Source organism: Primulina huaijiensis, chromosome 12 (genome assembly GCF_012295235.1).
Source record: "Primulina huaijiensis isolate GDHJ02 chromosome 12, ASM1229523v2, whole genome shotgun sequence".
NCBI lineage: Eukaryota > Viridiplantae > Streptophyta > Magnoliopsida > Lamiales > Gesneriaceae > Primulina > Primulina huaijiensis.
The window spans coordinates 7,425,925-7,444,967 of record NC_133317.1 but is presented as its reverse complement, the minus strand read 5'-3'; the positions used below and the strand labels follow the sequence as shown (position 1 = coordinate 7,444,967).

The following is a 19,043-nucleotide window of genomic DNA, read 5'->3' as shown; positions in this document are numbered from 1 at the left end:
TCAAACTGGCATTTTCTGGAATGGGGCAATTTTTTGGCTAATGTTACAACCCGTTGGAACAGATCAGCTTGTCTTCGACGTAGTTTCTCATCAACTTTCTACAGATACTCATCAACAGATCGGCTCAAAAACACAAATGGCTATTGTAGTATTAATATCTTGCATTGCTTACTTGAATTTGTTATTTCATAAAAATAAGAAGTGTATAAATATCAATAAATCATAAAAATATCCTAACAAAGAAGAATTTGGGAATGAGTTATTGTATCGTATTGAAAACGAAGAAAGAATTAGTGGTGTACTTCGTATTGGACTGATTGCATTTAAAAAATTCGTTAAAATATTATGAGAAAAAACACCCATAACAGATACTATACATAGCACCATAGAAGAACAATTTGAAAAAAAATTGTATGTTATTGGACAAAGTGAAAGTAATCGTATGATGGGATTTAAATTTGTACGTTCGGGAGAAACAATCAGTCCGCATTTTCACAATATCTTGAAAGCGATCATATCTATTGAAGATCAATTTATGATTCAACTTGATGGAAATGAAACTCCGTCTGAAATCCTTCATAATCCTAGATTTTTCACATATTTCAAGGTACAAAAATACTAAAAACTTTTGTTGTGTAATTAAATGCTTTGACTCATATCTATATATAAAATATATATGTTAGTTTGATACATATGGATTGTATTGATGCAATTGATAGAACATATTTTCGTGTTAAAGTTTCCAAAGAACATGTTGCAAGATACAGAGGAAGAAAAGCCTTCCTCACACAAAATGTGTTGGCGGCCTATACCTTCGATTTGAGATTTACATATGTGTTACCTAGATGGGAAGGTTCCGCGGCTAATGGGTGTAACCTTGATGATGCACTTAATAGACGAGCTGAAAGTTTCAAATAGTATTTCATCATGATTATATTAGTCATTGAAAATAAAACAACAAAAATATATTTTAAACTACAAATATTTTTTGTTGGTAACTTTTATCTTGTTGATCTAGACTTATTCTAAGAGATTGCTTTATCACTTCCTATAGTGGAACACAATATCATATAACACAACATGACAGTCGTGGCCCAGAACCGTAAAAAGAAATATTTAATCACAGATATGCATATTTGAGGAATACAATTGAAAGCCTTTGGTGTCTTAAAGAAAAGATTTTCAATTTTAGCTAGTGGTGACGAGCCTGACTACAACGTAGAAACCCATTCAGAGATTATAGTAGCATGTTGCATCTTGCATAACTTTTTAATGGGAGTAGATCCCGATGATAATTGATTGCTAAAGTTGATGACCAATTTATAAATGAAAGAGTTAGAAATGAAGATTTTACTTCCTCCAGTGGTACACATGAATGTAGTAGGCTTGGAATATCGATAAGGAACAGAATATCACAACACATGTGGGAAGATTATATACATGGTGGTACTTGGAATTTTTTTTTTGGATGTCATATTCTTTTAATAATAATGTTAAGTTGCTTTGATTTGTACATAATACATTGTTTTTTTGTTTTTATTTCATTTGTTTGTGTTGGAAACTTAATTTCGGCTGTTTGACAAATCATTTATCTATTGGACTAACTGATTAAACACTCGAACTATACAGCTTGCCTAACTGAAGAGCATCGCGTATATTATCTAAGGCAACCGAATCCAGCTGAACTGAACTTTCGAAGGAAACCAACTGATCAGTTGAACTTAACTTGATTCTCGAAGACAGCTGATTGATCAGTCGGAAACTGATCAGTTGATTCTCTCAGCAACAAGTTAATCAGATATTACTTATCAACTGAACGCTCATCTATACACGTCATCGAATGAAAAGGACATTCAACCGACATTAGTACAGGCAGACTGCAACTCGTAGTGGAACGCCGCATTTCAGAGTCTACAGTGTACGAATGTCAGGAGAATGTCGACGTGGCAATCAACGGATATAATATTCAAATGTTTTATCAAGTTACCGTTGGAAGAGAAGCCTATAAATAGGCGAAGAGAGCAGTTGAAGACATACGAAACAACCACGAACGAAGAAACTATTTTACTCAAGTTGTTACGTTACTAAAATCTCTACTCAAAAGCTCACACTTACTAGTTTTATCAGTACATTCAAGGCTACATATTTGAGCTTGTTAGCACATTGTAATTTCTGTTATCTTGTCAAGTTGTGCTAAGATCAGTCACGAACTGATATATCAGTTGTAACTAAGAGTTTCAGTTTTGGCATTGATGAGACCAAACTGAAGTGGGTCAGTACAATCATTGTATTCGATCAAAGTCTTTTAGTGGAAATCCTATCTTCGTGATAGAAGAAGGGGTAACGTAGGAGTTATTCTATTCTCCGAACATCCAGAAACAAATCGCGTATATTGTATTTCAGTTATTCTATCTTTCATTTCAGTTATTCTATCTTTCAGTCCGTTTACTTCCGCAACTGTTTTTCAGTTAAACTGATTGTTATCGACTGACGAGATACCGAGTATCAGTTTGTCACTGAATTGAACTCAAATTTTCGAGAAACGAACATAATCCGTGAGTGTTTATTCAACCCCGCCCCCCTTCTAAACACTTCTCATATCATCACCGATCCTTTCAAGCGGTATCAGAGCGGTTGTATCTCATCTCAGAATATTTATACTCTCAAACTGATCATTATGTCTTCCTTCAACAAGATCCCTATGTTTACCAGAGAGGACTTTGATGACTGGAAAATAAGAATGCAGGCTCACTTAGCTGCACAAGATGACGATATGTGGTACGTTATCACTGACGGACCAATGAAGATTTTGAAAGCCAATACAGCAGTGGCTATTACTGAAGGGGCACCTCACCGAATAGAAAAGCCCAGGGATGAATGGACTACAGAAGACAAAAGGAAAGCAAATATGGATAATGTAGCAAAGGACATACTGTACAAGACACTGGACAAAATAACTTTCAGCAAGATCAAGATGTGTAAGACAGCTAAGGAGACTTGGGAAAAGTTGATCCAGCTGTGTGAGGGAAATGAACAAACCAAAGAGAACAAACTTTCTATTGCTGTTCAGAAGTTTGACAATATCAAGATGAGAACTGGAGAATCGATGCATGAGTATGATGAGAGAGTCAGTTGCATCATTAATGAGCTCAATGCACTTGGAAAAGTGTATACCAACAAAGAAGTCGCATTAAAAGTGATCAGAGGTCTTCCCAAGGACTGGGACGTAAAGACCATGGCAATGAGGGAATCCAAGGATCTAAATAAGGTTGAGCTTCATGACCTAGTCGCTGATTTAAAAGCCTATGAGTTTGAGCTGCAAACTCGAGAGGGAGCGCCATCCACTCCAGCAGTCACAACTGCATTAGCTCCTGTCAGAACAGAACCAACTGGTTCAGTCGAGAAGTCTGCAGATCAACTGAGCAATGATGCTATGTCATTGTTCATCAAAAAATTCGGAAGATTTATGAGGAAAAATCAAGGGAACTTCCAGAAGAATTATCAGAGAAATAATTCTAAAGATGAATCAAATGTTTGCTACAACTGTGGCAAACCCGGTCACTTCATTGTTGACTGTCCCAAACCCAAGAAGGATAGTCAGGGCTCGACTGAAAGAAGAAAGAAGAAATATGAGCATAGAAAGAGATCCAAGGATGATAAGAAGTTTTCCAAGAAGAAGCATGAGGTACTCTTAGCTGAAGAAAGTAATCTAAATGGGCAGAAACTGACAGCGAGGAGTCAGAGCCAGAAACCTCATGCAGTTCCAGTGATGGTGAAGAGGAAGTGAAGTGTCTCATGGCTGGTGATACAGAAGAGGAGTCAAGCAGTCAACAGGTATTTGACTTCAGCTCAACTGATTTCACTAGAGAAGAACTTATTTCAACTCTTCATGACATGGTAAATGAGTACCACAAGCTTGCCTTATCGTTTGAAAAGGCCAGAGCAAAGCAAACTGATCCCATAGACAATAAAACTAAAACTGATCAATCAGTTGATGTGTTGAGTCTGAAGAGGGAGATTGCTGAGCTCAATGTTGAAAAGAGCAGGAATCAATCAATGATTCAAAAGTTGATGCTTGAAAATTCAAAGCAAACTGAGCTCATTCAGGATTGGAACAAATCATCTGTTGCATTAAATGAAATGCAGAACTCACAGAAATCAGTTACTGATAAAACTGGTTTAAGGTTCAGCACCCAAGATGAAATGCCTCCCAATGATACTCGACCAAAACTGAATATGGACAAAGGAAAATACATTCACTTTGTCAAATGAGTTATGGTACAAGAACAAACTAAGCCAAGTAAACTGGTTAAACAGCCTACTGAAAGTACGAACAAGGCTAAGAGATATGGTATTGGTTATAGCCCAAAAGTTTTAACTGACTCACGTAGTCAGCCGTCAAAAAGATTCAGCAGAAAATATTCAAATGGCTACTCCAATTACTATAACAGCAAGCCTGTTCAGAAAAGATATCGGCTGAACAATCAGTTGAACAAAGCTAAAACACATGTTGTATCAACTGCACATTACACACCAAACACACACAAATCGAGAAAGACCATCTGGAATACAGCAACTGGACAGTCAGTCAGACTAATCCAAGTCTGGGTTCCTAAAGGACTAATCAGTTTAGGACCCAAATAGAAATGGGTACCAAAAATTATATCTTGTGTGTGATTGCAGGAAACAGGCACAATCAAAGAATCAATTTGGTACTTGGATAGTGGATGCTCACGACACATGACAGGAAATGCAGACTTGCTATCTCAACTGATCAAGTACAATGGACCAAACATCAGTTTTGGAGATAATTCCAAAGGTAAAACTGTGGGTAAGGGTAAGCTTATCCATGGTAACTTTATCATTAATGATGTTTTATTAGTCGAGAATCTCAAGTATTATCTGATTAGCATCAGTCAGTTATGCGATAATGGGTTCTCAGTTCAGTTTGACAAACACTATTGTTCAGTCAAAGACTCAACTGATGAGGTTATTCTAACTGGCAAACGGTGTGGAAACACCTATAAAGTGAGTTGGAATGATCAACCTTATGCACCAATATGTTTTATTGCTTCAAAAATTTCTAAAAACTGGTTGTGGCATAAGAGATTGAACCACCTGAACCTTAAATCTATTGCATATCTGAGTAACCACGATCTTGTAACTGGTTTGCCCAAAATGGATTTTGTCAAAGATAAAATTTGTCCAGCATGTCAGTTTGGTAAACAAGTAAAATCTTCTTTTAAAAACAAGGACCGTAAATCTTCTTCCCGATACTTAGAACTGCTACATATGGATCTATTTGGTCCAATACCAATCATGAACTTAGGGGGAATGAAATACACCTTGGTGGTTGTGGATGATTTTTCAAGATTTACTTGGGTTATATTTCTCAAATCCAAAGACCAAACTGCTGCACAACTGATCAAGCTTTTCAAAAGATTATTAAACGAGAAATCAGTTAGAATTGACAGAATCAGATCCGATCGAAGAACTGAATTCATCAATCAAATTCTTTCAAATTTTTTAGAATATGCTGGAATTAAACATGAGCTCTCAGCAGCTAGAACTCCTCAGCAAAATGGTGTAGCTGAAAGGAGAAATCGGACCCTTAAAGAAGCTGCTAGAACAATGCTTGCTGATTCGGGCATTTCTCAAAGGTTTTGGACAGAGGCATTAAACACTGCGTGTTATACTCAGAACATATCGATGATTAATAAGAATCATATGAAAACACCATATGAGATCTGGCATGGAAGAAAAAGTGTGGTTTCCTACTTCAAAATATTCGGCTGCAGATGTTTTATCCTCGACAATGGCAAAAATCATTTAAAAACCTTTGATGCAAAATCTGCAGATGGAATATTTCTTGGATATTCTTCAGTTAGCAAAGCATATAGAGTTTTTAATAAAAATTCTTTGAATGTTGAAGAATATATCCATGTTGTTTTTGAAGAAAATGCTCTAACTGATAAGCCAACTGATCCAGTTGAGCTAGTTGATAGATTTACAGATATCAGCTTGGAGGATGATGATGAAGAAGACAATCATATCAATCACAACAACCTCCAAACACCAGAACCAGAAGTGTTAGAGCAACCAGTTGAACAAGAAGCTATTCCTGATGTTCAGTTGGAGGAGCCTACTGAGAATATTCAACTACCAAATGATGTAGCTCCGACTGATACAGAAGCAGTTGCTAACTTGGATACAACTAACGCTGAACTCAGATGGAAGAAAGCACACCCTCCGGAATTGGTGATAGGTAATCCATCTGATCCGGTAAGAACAAGGAATCAGATGCTTAATTTATTCATTCATTCTTCTTTTGTATCCCAATTGGAACCTAAGAAAACTGATGAAGCTCTTGCTGATCCAAACTGGATAAATGCAATGCAAGAGGAGCTGAATCAGTTTACCCATAACAATGTCTGGAACTTAGTTCCAAGACCAGCTTCAAAAACTGTTATAGGTACAAAATGGGTGTACAGGAACAAACTGAACCAAGATGGTTCAGTTGTGCGCAACAAGGCGAGATTGGTAGCACAAGGATACATGCAAGAAGAAGGAATTGATTATGATGAAACATATGCATCAGTTGCAAGACTGGAAGCTATCAGAATATTCCTTGCCTATGCATCATTCAAGAACTTCAAAGTCTACCAGACGGATGTGAAGAGTGCGTTTCTAAACGGTCAGCTGCAGGAAGAAGTCTATGTAGAGCAACTTCCAGGTTTCATCAATCATGTTTTTCCTGATCATGTCTATCATTTAAACAAAGCCTTATATGGTCTGAAACAAGCTCCAAGAGCTTGGTACGAAACTCTTTCAAAATTCCTAACTGATCATGACTTTTCAGTTGGATCAGTTGATAAGACCTTGTTCAAATTCTCTAAGAATGATCATATTTTACTTGTTCAAATTTATGTTGATGATATCATATTTAGGTCAACTAACCCCAAATTATGCGATAAGTTTGCTAAGTTGATGCAGGACAAATTCGAAATGAGCATGATGGGTGAACTGACATTTTTCCTTGGACTGCAAGTGAAGCAACTGGAAACTGGTATTTTTATCAGTCAGACCAAATACACGAAGGAGATGCTCAAGAAATTTGGCATGGAATCATGTTCAGCAACAAGCACTCCCATGAGTTCATCAGTCAAATTGGACAATGATCAAGGGGGAATATCAGTTGAGGCGACACTATACATAGGTTTAATAGGTTCATTATTGTACCTAACTGCTAGTCGTCCTGATATTGTATTTTTTGTATGCATGTGTGCTCGATTTCAAGCAAATCCTAAGCAATCACATTTTTCAGCTGCCAAAAGAATCTTAAAATATCTCAAAGGCACACAAAATGTGAGATTATGGTATACTAAAGACTCTACTTTCAATTTAGTTGGATATTCAGATGCAGATTATGCAGGATGTAAGCTAGATCGAAAAAGCACCAGTGGATCTTGTCAGTTTCTAGGAGACAGACTGATCTCTTGGTTCAGCAAAAAGCAAACATCCATAGCTACTTCCACGACTGAAACAGAATATCTTGCTGCTGGAAGCTGCTGTGCTCAACTGCTCTGGATTCAGCAACAACTGAAAGACTATGGAGTTGACGCTAAAGAATCGCCCATATTCTGTGATAATACAAGCACGATTGCTATCACTTATAATCCAGTTCTTCACTCAAGGACCAAGCACATAGATGTCAGGCATCACTTCATCAGAGATCATGTCTTGAAGAAGGACATCAGACTGGAATACGTCTCAACTGAGCAGCAAGCAGCTGATATCTTCACCAAATCAACTGATGAGATTAACTATTGCAGGAAAATAAAAGACAAAGTAAAATCAAAATGAACTTTTTATTCATTTAAAGAAAATGTTACGGATTACATCGAAATATTCTTCTTCAACAAAAGACCTCCATTTGTTCATCCAACGGGATATATCTCCAGTGGAAGTCTTAAGGAAGCTATCAGAGACAGCTATACGCTCCAGGATCTTCCTTTCCTTGTGGAGCATTTGCTGGTAGACATAGTCATCTTCAAAGAGATTCACCGTCTCGGCAACGTGCAAACGCTCCAGATATTTCTCCAGTTTTGCCAACAATCTAGGAGTGTTAGCTTCTCCACATTCATAGAGGAACTGGAGTCCTTGCAGCTCCTCCCAGTAGCGTAAGATCTTTTGGAAGACTTCATCTTCCATATCAGTTTTCTGCTTTTCCAGAGCTGCGGTCATGAACTCTTCAGCGATATCTGGAGTCTTTGAGCTACTTGCACCTGTCATTTTAGCTGCTGAATATTATTAACTGATATGTTTGGAACTAACTGAGCTACTCTTATTTATAGCACAGGGTCAAGGAAGATGAAAGGGCTAAGTCGCTACAGCAGACGATTAACCTTCTAAGCATAAGATTTATATTTAATTCGTCTTGCTTAAGTTCTTGTAATCTTTATATGCACGTATTAAGGGGGAATATTAATTTTTAAGAGGTTAACTGAGAATACAAGCGTTAGTAAATCTTCAACTGAAAGGACACAGTTTCACAACTGATCGTTAAGTTGGTTATTTCACTAATCTTCTCACATACGTTAACAAATTAACCAGTTTATATTCCAAATTAAGTGACGTGACTGATTATCAAGCATTAAATGCTGTCTTTCAACTAATGATAGGTTCTAACGTGGACCATTTTAATCCATGTATTTTCAACACACGATATTACCACACGCACACACGTCTTTACCAAAAATTTCGTGGACTGACACGTGTCCAATAATTCGAACAGTCACGTACATAAGTACTTTACCCGCCCCATTTCAGTTCTTCTTCCTTACGCTTATCTAAATTTCTCAGAGCAAAAGCAAATTCAAGCCCTCTTTTTCGCAGGAAATCATTCAGTTCAAATGGCTAACCAGATTCCAGCACATATGTTGAATGCTATGGCGATCAATTTCGATTCAGTCTCATCTGTCAAAGAAGCCGACGTCAAGAATGTATTTCTGAAGCTTCAATCAGCTGGACTCACAACATTTTTGGGACAATCTTCCCAGGAGATCTATCCGAAGGAACTTCTCGATTTCTACTCCAATGACTTTGTCAATTCTGATGGAAGCATCACCTCTACTGTCAATGGTCAGTTGTTGATCATATCTGAAGAATCTTTTGGAAAAATATTTGTGTTGCCTTCTGATGGACTGGCACACCTTGCTGATGTCAAAGCATCGGATGTCGAAGAAATACAAATCCTTCTCTCTGCTGATAGACGGAAAATCAAAGTTTCCGATCCAAAGAAAGAACTGAAGCATGAAGTTCAGTTGTTGGCTGATGTTGTAGCCAATGAGCTATTGGCGAAGGCAGGATCTTTTGCTGCTTTAACTTTGAAAAAATTTCAAGCCATTACGGTTATTATGGCCGAACGAAGACTCAACTGGAAGCACCTTATCTTCAATATCTTGAAGAACATGTTTCAATCCTCCAAGCAGTCCAAAGGATTCGTGGTTCAGCTGAGCTATATGTTGAAAGTCAAAGGGTTGGTGGCTGATGATTCAGAGAGATCATCCAAATTCAAAGTTTTCAATGCCAAGAATGTTCTGCCGCCCAAGGCCAAACTGGATCTTACTCCTGATCAGTTCATCAAGATCAAAAAGGAGATTGGGGCACAGCAGGCTGCTCCCAAGTCTGTGAAAAAGGCTAAAACCCTGGCTCAACTGAAGACCTCGAAGAGGAAGTTGATTGTGAGTGAATCAGAATCGGAGAAAACTCTATATCCCAAGGTTACCAAGAAGCCTCGAACACAGAAGACCAAACAAATAGCTTCACTGGAATCTATCCCTACTGAAAGGCTGAAATCTTCGGACGCTCAACAGCCTATTCAGGCTATTCCACTCAAAGCCGTTCCAGCTGAAGTTTCAGCAAGAGACCAGTTGCCTCAAACAACTGATCCATCCAAGAAGGTCATCACCTCAGCCGGTGAAAAGGAGTCAGCTAGGGCCATATCTTCTCTGACAAATGTAAATCGCCCTACTATCTTTGCTCCTGCTCGACCACAGGGTATCACTATTCGAGAGTTGGTGAAAACTACTCGTTCGGGACTGAACATTCCACACATTCTCACTGATGAGAAAGGCAAGGGCAAGTTGATTGAAGAGCCCAGGCCAACAAATGCAATCCAAACTCATATTGACCTCATTTGGGAACAGGTCAACGCATTTGCGGCGTCCAAACTGAAAACTTATGAGGCTTGGATTATGTATAGAACTCACATTTTTGCCAAACAGTTGAAGAGGAAGTCTCAACTGAAGAAGTTTATCAGGTTGGAAGCAATTGTTTTGAGGATAGTCAAAGCTGCTACTATTTTGCAGGCTTTGGAAAGGAAAAATTACTTCTTTGATCTGATGAGAGCCAAAAAGTTGGCTCAACTGGTTGAGAAGCTGAAGGCTAACTACATTCCTACGAATCCAGCTGCTTACAATGATCGAGCTGTGCTTACTCAGTTGGATTCAGATCTTACCTCTTTGCACATACAGATAAGATTTTGGGAACAAGATCAGGAATTAGTTAATCATGGAGGGTCTTCAGAAGAAGAAGAACCCTCATCACCACATAAAGAGCCAGCTCAGGATGTGCCTCAATCCTCTGTTGCTGATCCTCCAATGTACTCTGAAGCTGACCTGACACTTGCTAATATTGATGAAATCATTCAGTCAGTAGTACAAGAATCTCAACCAGAGGAACTTATTTCTGAATCAATTGATCATTCAACTGATCGAGCAGTTCTAGAGGCTCCCATTTTACCTGAAGAGCCTGTTCAGCCTACTATCTCTACTAAACCAGTCGATCCAACTGATGTGCCAGTTCAGTCACCTGATCAAGTATTTGCTGAAAATGTGGAGGCTCAGTTGCTCAATTTTGAAAATATTTCAACTGACGAGTCAGCCCAAGTTTCAGCTGATTCTCAAGCAGAAGCATCAGTTGATGATCCTCTGACTGAAGATCCCACAGATGTGCATATTCATCAGGACAGTTCAGTTGCTGCTCAGGATCCATCTTCTCCTCCCCCAGATCAAATTGGAGTCACTGAATCAGTTGTTCCAGAACAGACTATTGCAGAGACAGTTATATCTGACAGGACCTTAGTGGTCTTTGATCCAGTCTCTAAAGAACAAGAATCTGGAACTTCTGGACAGTTACCTCCTCACTCGTCTACAGATCTTGAAGTAGTTCTTGAAGAAATTCAAGATATTCAGAATAATATGGAAAAAATGCTTTCTGCCATTTCTCAGATTCAGCAAACTCAACTCGCTCATACTCTGAAACTGGAACATGCTGAAGTATTCAATTCAGAAAAACTGAAGGCAGTTCATGCTACTGTGACCTCTCTTTCCTTTGCAATTGACGAAATCAGGAAGAATAGAGGTCTAGCTGAAAGTCTCTCTGTGACCCAAGATGCGATCAGCACTAGAGTTAACTTTCTGGAGACATCTGTTACCAGAAAGATAGACTTGATGCAGACAACTGTGCTTAATGCAGTTGCAGACGTAGCTACTTCTGTTAAAGTTCTATCAACCGATGTAAAAAGATTATCTATCAGAATGGAGGCGTTTGACAAAAAGGGGGAATAGAGCTTCAATCAGTTCATGGATTTGCTACATTCAGTTGATGAGTGTATTTGTACAGATTATTTCATTCTTTCATTCATTGTACGAATCTGTACACGACAGTTGATTATTTTATCTACAACGGATTTGATGATCATCTATAAGGTTAATTGATCAGTTATTATTTGCTTAGTTTTGTCAAACACCAAAAAGGAGGAAATTGTTGGAAACTTAATTTCGGTTGTTTGACAAACCATTTATCTATTGTACTAACTGATCAAATACTCGAACTATACAGCTTGCCTAACTGAAGAGTATCGCGTATATTATCTAAGGCAACCGAATCCAGCTGAACTGAACTTTCGAAGAAAACCGACTGATCAATTGGAAACTGATCAGTTGAACTTAACTGGATTCTCGAAGACAGCTGATTGATCAGTTGGAAACTGATCAGTTGATTCTCTCAGCAACAATTTAATCAGCTACTACTTATCAGCTGAACGCTCAGCTATACACGTCATCGAATGAAAAGGACATTCAATCGACATTAGTACAGGCAGACTGCAACTCGTAGTGGAACGCCGCATTTCACAGTCTACAGTGTACGAATGTCAGGAGAATATCGACGTGGCAATCAACGGATATAATATTCAAATGTTTTATCAAGTTATCGTTGGAAGAGAAGCCTATAAATAGGCGAAGAGAGCAGCTGAAGACATACGAAACAACTACGAACGAAGCAACTATTTTACTCAAGCTGTTACGCTGCTAAAATATCTATTCAAAAGCTCACACTTACTAGTTTTATCAGTAGCATTCAAGGCTACATATTTGAGCTTGTTAGCACATTGTAATTTCTGTTATCTTGTCAAGTTGTGCTAAGATCAGTGACGAACTGATATACCAGTTGTAACTAAGAGTTTCAGTTTTGGCATGGATAAGACCAAACTGAAGTGGGTCAGTACAATCATTGTATTCGATCAAAGTCTTTTAGTGGAAATCCTATCTTCGTGATAGAAGGGGTGACGTAGGAGTTATTCCATTCTCCGAACATCCAGAAACAAATCGCGTATATTTTATTTCAGTTATCTTTCATTTTAGTTATTCAATCTTTCAGTCAGTTTACTTCCGCAACTGTTTTTCAGTTAAACTGATTGTTATCGACTGACGAGATACCGAGTATCAGTTTGTCACAGAACTGAACTCAAATTTTCGAGAAACGAACATAATCCGTGAGTGTTTATTCAACCCCCTTCTAAACATTTCTCATATCATCACCGATCCTTTCAGTTTGTTTTGTGATTTTTATGCTAGATTATTTTATCATATGAAGTCATGGGCTATTATTCAATTTCAAATAGTTTGTTTATTTTCAGATAAGATTGCAAGTGCACTATGTTCGTTTTTTATGTCTGAATCTTGTCTCCCTTGAATCTGTCAACTCAATCATGTTGAATCCTTCTCACTATGGTTTGAAACATTTGCTAAGCAAGGATTGGTTGACAATGAAATAAAAAATGATGATTCTATTCCATCCTCTTTAACAGATTGTCAAAGGCCTCCATGTTTTATCCTCTTCCTTGTCTAACTGAGAATTAAATATAAGGTACCGATTACGTTACATTAAACCTCCTACCGGTACCTGTGTATCTTGTTGGTATTCAAGGTTTTTTGGATTATCGCGCGTCTTGCCTAGATTTGACTCTCGGTACTCGTGTTTCTGTGTGCTGTAATGTGCCCAACTTGATGTGGTGGTACAGGTAATGGATGGATTGTTGAGATGATTATGGTGGTTAAGCTGTTTCTATCTAGAAGTAGAAAGCAAATGCCTGATTCAGGAACTTCCTAAAAACATAATAGATCTTCCGTACATAAATACCCAACTATCCATTTTGTTCCAAAGAGAAAATGACCTACTATAACTATTTACATTTGAATCCGATGTTAGCAGCTAGTCTTGGGTTCCGACCTCTTCTTTCTTCATTTTACTGTGTTTCTGCAGGTGTCAATGAGAGGCCACCTCCTTGAAGGTTCAAGCAAAAGAATATCATTATTGTTTAACACGAATCACCGGATTCAAACTCAATGGTTGTATTTTCTTGGTTATCAATGATCTGTACCGTTTAAATTTTATTTTTTGGTGATTTTGTTGACTATTTCTTGTTTTTTGTATTGTGACCTTTAGAGTATTGTACGTTGTTTTTTCTCCTTGTCACGAAATAAGAACATTTTACGTTGTTGAAAAGAGAATTTAAGGTCGTCCTGATATGTTAATATATAGCATCGTGTGATTTTGTCTGAGTATCTAATTTCTAATGGAAAAAATGTAAAACTAGAAGCATAACTTTGCAGTGATTGTCATGTTATTTCAACATATAATTCACAGCAAGAAGCAAGTAAATTATGTTAGTTTGCTACTTTGTCTTATGGCGATGTTGATGTTGATTCGCATGGAAAAAGTTAATGACAAGTTATCAAAGGATACCTAAGTAAATTGGGTTGACATGGGACATGCTAAAAACACATTGACCCATCACTAACATTAATAAGCCCCAAACAATAGGAACAGAAAAAATGTTTATTAATCTTTCCATGACTTGTTAGTTCGTTTGACATTGAGATTCTACATTTCAAACAGATCCAACCTGAAAATAGTTTAAAACATATTTTGGTACTCAGCAACATGTGGAGAAGGTCTTATGTTGGGATGTAATAATTATCTCTGTTTGGTAAAATAATCGAAATATGAAACTTGAATTACTATAATTTTTACTGTTACTATCAGCTATAATTTTATGTAAAACATCAAGATGTTAGATCCTACATCTTATTTTCTTGATAAAATCTAATAGTTACTCTATATCTTAGTTCTTACATTATCTAATATATCTCCCGTGGATCAATCAAAATTCTTGTATCATTCAAAGTTGTTATCAATGTATCCCCCCGGATCATTTACTATGCACAACACCAATTCCATTTCCCTACACGAGGGCCTATTATGACTTCATGTGAAAAACCAAGTTGGCCATTTAATGAGGAAAAAGAAAGTTAAATCAAAATGTCCAAAATTTATTGACAAATGATGAGAATAACTTCATAGTGCCCACTCACTCGTAAAACCATACATATTTATTATTGAATAATAATAATATCCCAAATTCACGAGAAAGGAATCAAAGCACAGCCGCAAAAGTAACAAAAGAAAACATTTACTTTTTCATGCACGTTGGCCGTTTTCCGTGTCACACAAAAAGCCACAACAAAAATAAATTACAAGTCCTCCTATTTAAATAAATATCACACTCCAAACTTATTATTATATCTTATAATTTATAAATACAAATGACAACAAATCAAGCACTTTTGCAAACTTTAGGGGCCAAAAAAATGAGCTTTTCAAGTATCAGTAGGGCACGATACGAGTTACGGGACCGAACAACCATGTCGCGAAAAACCCAACCGTGATCGATCCTTGTCGAACTCGAATGTAAATCCCTGTTGCATCAGGTTTCCGATCACCGATGATCCGGTTGGAGATGATACCGGCTGCAACGCCAAACATTTGACACCATCAGCCGTGTCGATGAAGTAATTCGAAGGTGACGGCGAGAAAATCGAGCCACCTCTGAGTTTGAAGCTCAATCGGGGTAGGCTAGGCCTCAAACCACCCGATACATTTAAACACAAATCGAACCCTAGGGTTGGCTCCGCTGCCCTAGGAAGCTTCACGAGCCGCTTGAATGCGGCTATGATAATTTGGTAAGCTGGCTTGACTAGATAAGTCAATGTTGTCCCCGAGTCCACTATGGTCCCCCCATTGCCTGACTCGTCGATTGCCCACACCGAGGGGCTAATGCGTAAATTCACGTTATTTATACGGACATTTTGGATCCTAATGTAGTAAAATGTCGATGAGAGAGGGTTAGTGAGCAGAGGAGTGTATTTAAGCTTAGCCGTCGGCTGCGAGCCATTCCGCGGGCCGCCGATCAAAAGATAACTCGTTGGCGTTGGGGAGCGCGTGAAATCCAATAAACAGTAAGAGAACTTGAGCCCGAATGTACGGCCCAGTTCAGATGTAAATGAAATGGGCCCTCGGCCCAGGCCCAATACACCATCAGCTCCACTGAAGCTCGGGCCCGAAACACTCGGCCCAGATTTGGAGAACCCGCAGCCCAAAGACAGACGCCGGAACTTAACTAGCTTCCCGGAGCTCGTGTTAAATGTCGTCGTTTCATGGGAGAAGAAGCCGCTGGTTATGGATCCGTCGGAGTAGGAGTACTCGTAGCGGCACGTGCTGTGGAGGCGGGTGTGGTTGCAGGGGACATGCTTCGTGGGATGGGGAACGAGAGCGCAAGCAGGATCGTAGCAGTGGTAGGGTGAAAATGTGGTCGAGTGGCGAGGGTAAAAGAAGGTGGCACGTTTGGAGGAGCAATGCTGGCCTCTGCAAGCGGAGCATGAGACCCAAGTTAGATCGCTTCCGGTGTCCGCCACGAGAAGTAGACGCTGCGGAGGGGTGCCGATGTGGAGGCTGACGAGGTACTGGCCGGAGCCGAATGAAGCGGCGGAGTTGACGGGGAGCTTCGGCCGTGAAAAGAGAGTGGAGAGGCGGCGTTTATCGGTGGAGAGGGCTTCTGATGGAGTTAGTGGGTAGGGATTCTTGTGGAGGAGTGTCAGTTTAATGAACGGATCATTCCCGGCGGTAGTGGAAGATAGCAGGAGAAGGATCTGAAAGATGGAGAAATGAGGTGCGTAGCCGATCAATGCCATTGAAATGTTGAAAGATGGAGTTTGAGGGATAGGGATGGATGTACGACTTGAGACTGGAAGACTCAGGGATGGGGAGAAAAAGCTTATTTGATTTTCTTTGTTTTTTATTTAAAATTTTAATTATTAGCAATGATGTAATAATTATACTAGCTACTACACGATACGTGTGTATAATTTTTTTTATTATTATCGATAGAATAAAGTGAAATTTGACAAATTATGGAGGGACTAAATTGATATTTGAATTATTGAAATAAAAATAAATAAAAATAAAAGTGTGTTTTGAAATTAAAAAAAATAAAAAACAAAAATGTAATATTAATATCATATAAAGATAAAATTGGAAAAAAAAAGTTGGTGTCCTCTCTAAATAATTATTATCATTTCTTCACATTTAATATAATAGTGTGTATATATATATATATATTAGAATTGACTTTTTATAATAATTTTGCTAATTATGTGTTGACATTTTGGTTTTTTTTTTCAGTAAAAATATCGTTACAAATTTAGCTGCTATTTGGTTCGAAAAATAAAATCATATATATGAATAGTTAATGAGTGAGTATCATGTGAGACCGTTTCACGGATCCTAATCTGTGAGACAGGTCAATCCTACCGATATTCACAATAAAAAATAATATTTTTAACATAAAAAGTAATAATTTTTAATGGATGGCTCAAATAAGAGATCTGTCTCACAAAATACGACCCGTGAGACCGTCTCACACAATTTTTTGTCATAATTATTAATTAATTATACCTGAGTTTCTTGTGTTGAATATACATACAAATGACCTTTAAAAAAGTTATGTTTTCAGCAGGTTAAACATATTATCAATCTAAATGGCTACCAAAATCATTGAATGCAACAAATTCTTGATTGAATTAGACAAATACTTGACCAATCAATCAGCAGGTTTGGTTGTTTTATAAAGTGCCCCGAGCCTTTTATTCTTTACATTTCAACAAATGATTTTGACACATTGTCGGACATCTGGCTTAGATTATTGTTGAGTACTCTTATCTTTTAGCAAAATAATATATGTGTTTCCGATAATCTTTTTGGTGTTTAACATGAAATTAATGAAGTATTAACATGTTAACGTTGCCGAATCTAAATATTTCATAATACTAAATTCCATTCTTTAAAAATATTTTAAACATTTCTTGGACAATAAAGATTGGATTTGTAGAGAGATTCTCCTAATTCTTCTATCTTTCAACATTTTTAGTTTGTATTAGTAGTGGTTAAAAAGAGCCATAATAAAAGGTACATCTGATCCAAATATTGGTAAAAAAAAAAAAAAAAAAAAACTTGTTATCATCATAAATCCAAATATACAGTACATTTTTTGTTACACTGAATAGAAATAGATAGATTTCTTAAAAAAAAAAAATTAACTAGACCCAGTAATAATCATTGATATATTTTAATTGTAATATCTTATATTACCATAATATTGGCGGTTCATATTGATGGGTTAATGACCCAATTTAATTATTCAATTCTTTATTGAGATTCAAATTAATTAAAAAGGCCCAAGCCAGCTAGACAGTCAAAAAAAATCTATAAATAAGAGAGAATTCTCATTATTCAAGGGGTACATGATTTTATGCTTAAAATTTTTAGCTCTCAATTAACATCTTTAAATTTTTTCCTGACTTGAGCATCGAAGTGTTTACGCCGGGCAAACTCTAGCGCCTCTAACGTTTGTTTGTGACGCAGGTGATAACCCACAAAGATTTCTCTCCACAAGCTACTTGGACCCGTTTACGAGCTAACTAGAATATCCTTTTACGATTACTTGAATTCGTTTACGAACCTGCAGAGTAATTCGGATAATCACAATTTCTGGCTACATAACATATTATTAAGAAACAAGATTGACCTATGAAACTGTTTCGTAAGAGTTTTTGTTTCAAAAATATTACAAATAACCTAAATTTCACTAGCATTTCGCATATATTCGTCGTTCGACAACTTGCATATTTTTTCATCAACATTAGCTTATAACTTGAGTCTCGCTTGTTTTTTATACAATTATTGCTTGTAAAACCACCAAAATATCAATAATGCTGTGCAAAAAATTCAAATAAGCTTCTTACACGGATTACTCTAAAAATATTCAATCGCATACTCTAAAATATTTCACAACTGAGTGAAAATGAATTCTCTGTTAGATTTATAAATATCAACGGAAATAGGAATGTACTTCCTTCTATTTTTTATTTTTGAATATTGTTGATAACTTTACAAAAAACATTTATATTCTTTGAAAACTGTAACTTTATAGTATGTTGTTTGTAAATTGTACATGTCAAAGTACACAAACTTTTTCTGCATCAAAGAGTTGAGTCGATAATTAATTAGTGTATTTTAAAACGAGATTTGCTAAATCTAGAAAGTATATTTTGTACGTGGGATTCGAAATTCAAATAATGTTTTCGGTGGGCATTGGAATCCGTGCAGCAGTTTGGAGTGTGTGTAGCATCCAATGATGTCCGAATACGACATAGCTTGTCGGCCCATTTACTGTTTCCCTTTGTTGAGCCTCACAGCTGGCTTCACTCACATTTCCTTTTCTTATTTAATAATTTTCAAGCTCACTTTGCAACTTTACACGTTTAATATATATATATATATACATATGGTTTTCTTCGCCA

At 37.2% G+C, this 19,043-nt stretch overlaps 1 protein-coding gene across 1 annotated transcript; it reads right to left on the bottom strand.

The window, feature by feature from the left end:
• Window positions 1-14,765: 14,765 nt before the first annotated feature.
• Window positions 14,766-16,479, bottom strand: LOC140989328 (aspartic proteinase NANA, chloroplast). The gene has a single exon (XM_073458522.1). The coding sequence runs from the start codon at window positions 16,374-16,376 to the stop codon at window positions 15,033-15,035; it is 1,344 nt and encodes a 447-aa protein (XP_073314623.1). The 5' UTR covers window positions 16,377-16,479; the 3' UTR covers window positions 14,766-15,032.
• Between the last annotated feature and the right edge of the window lie 2,564 nt (window positions 16,480-19,043).

What these genes read in the sequence shown, in the direction of transcription:
- LOC140989328 (XM_073458522.1), bottom strand. Translation starts at nt 16,376, where the DNA reads ATGGCATTGATCGGCTACGCACCTCATTTCTCCATCTTTCAGATCCTT.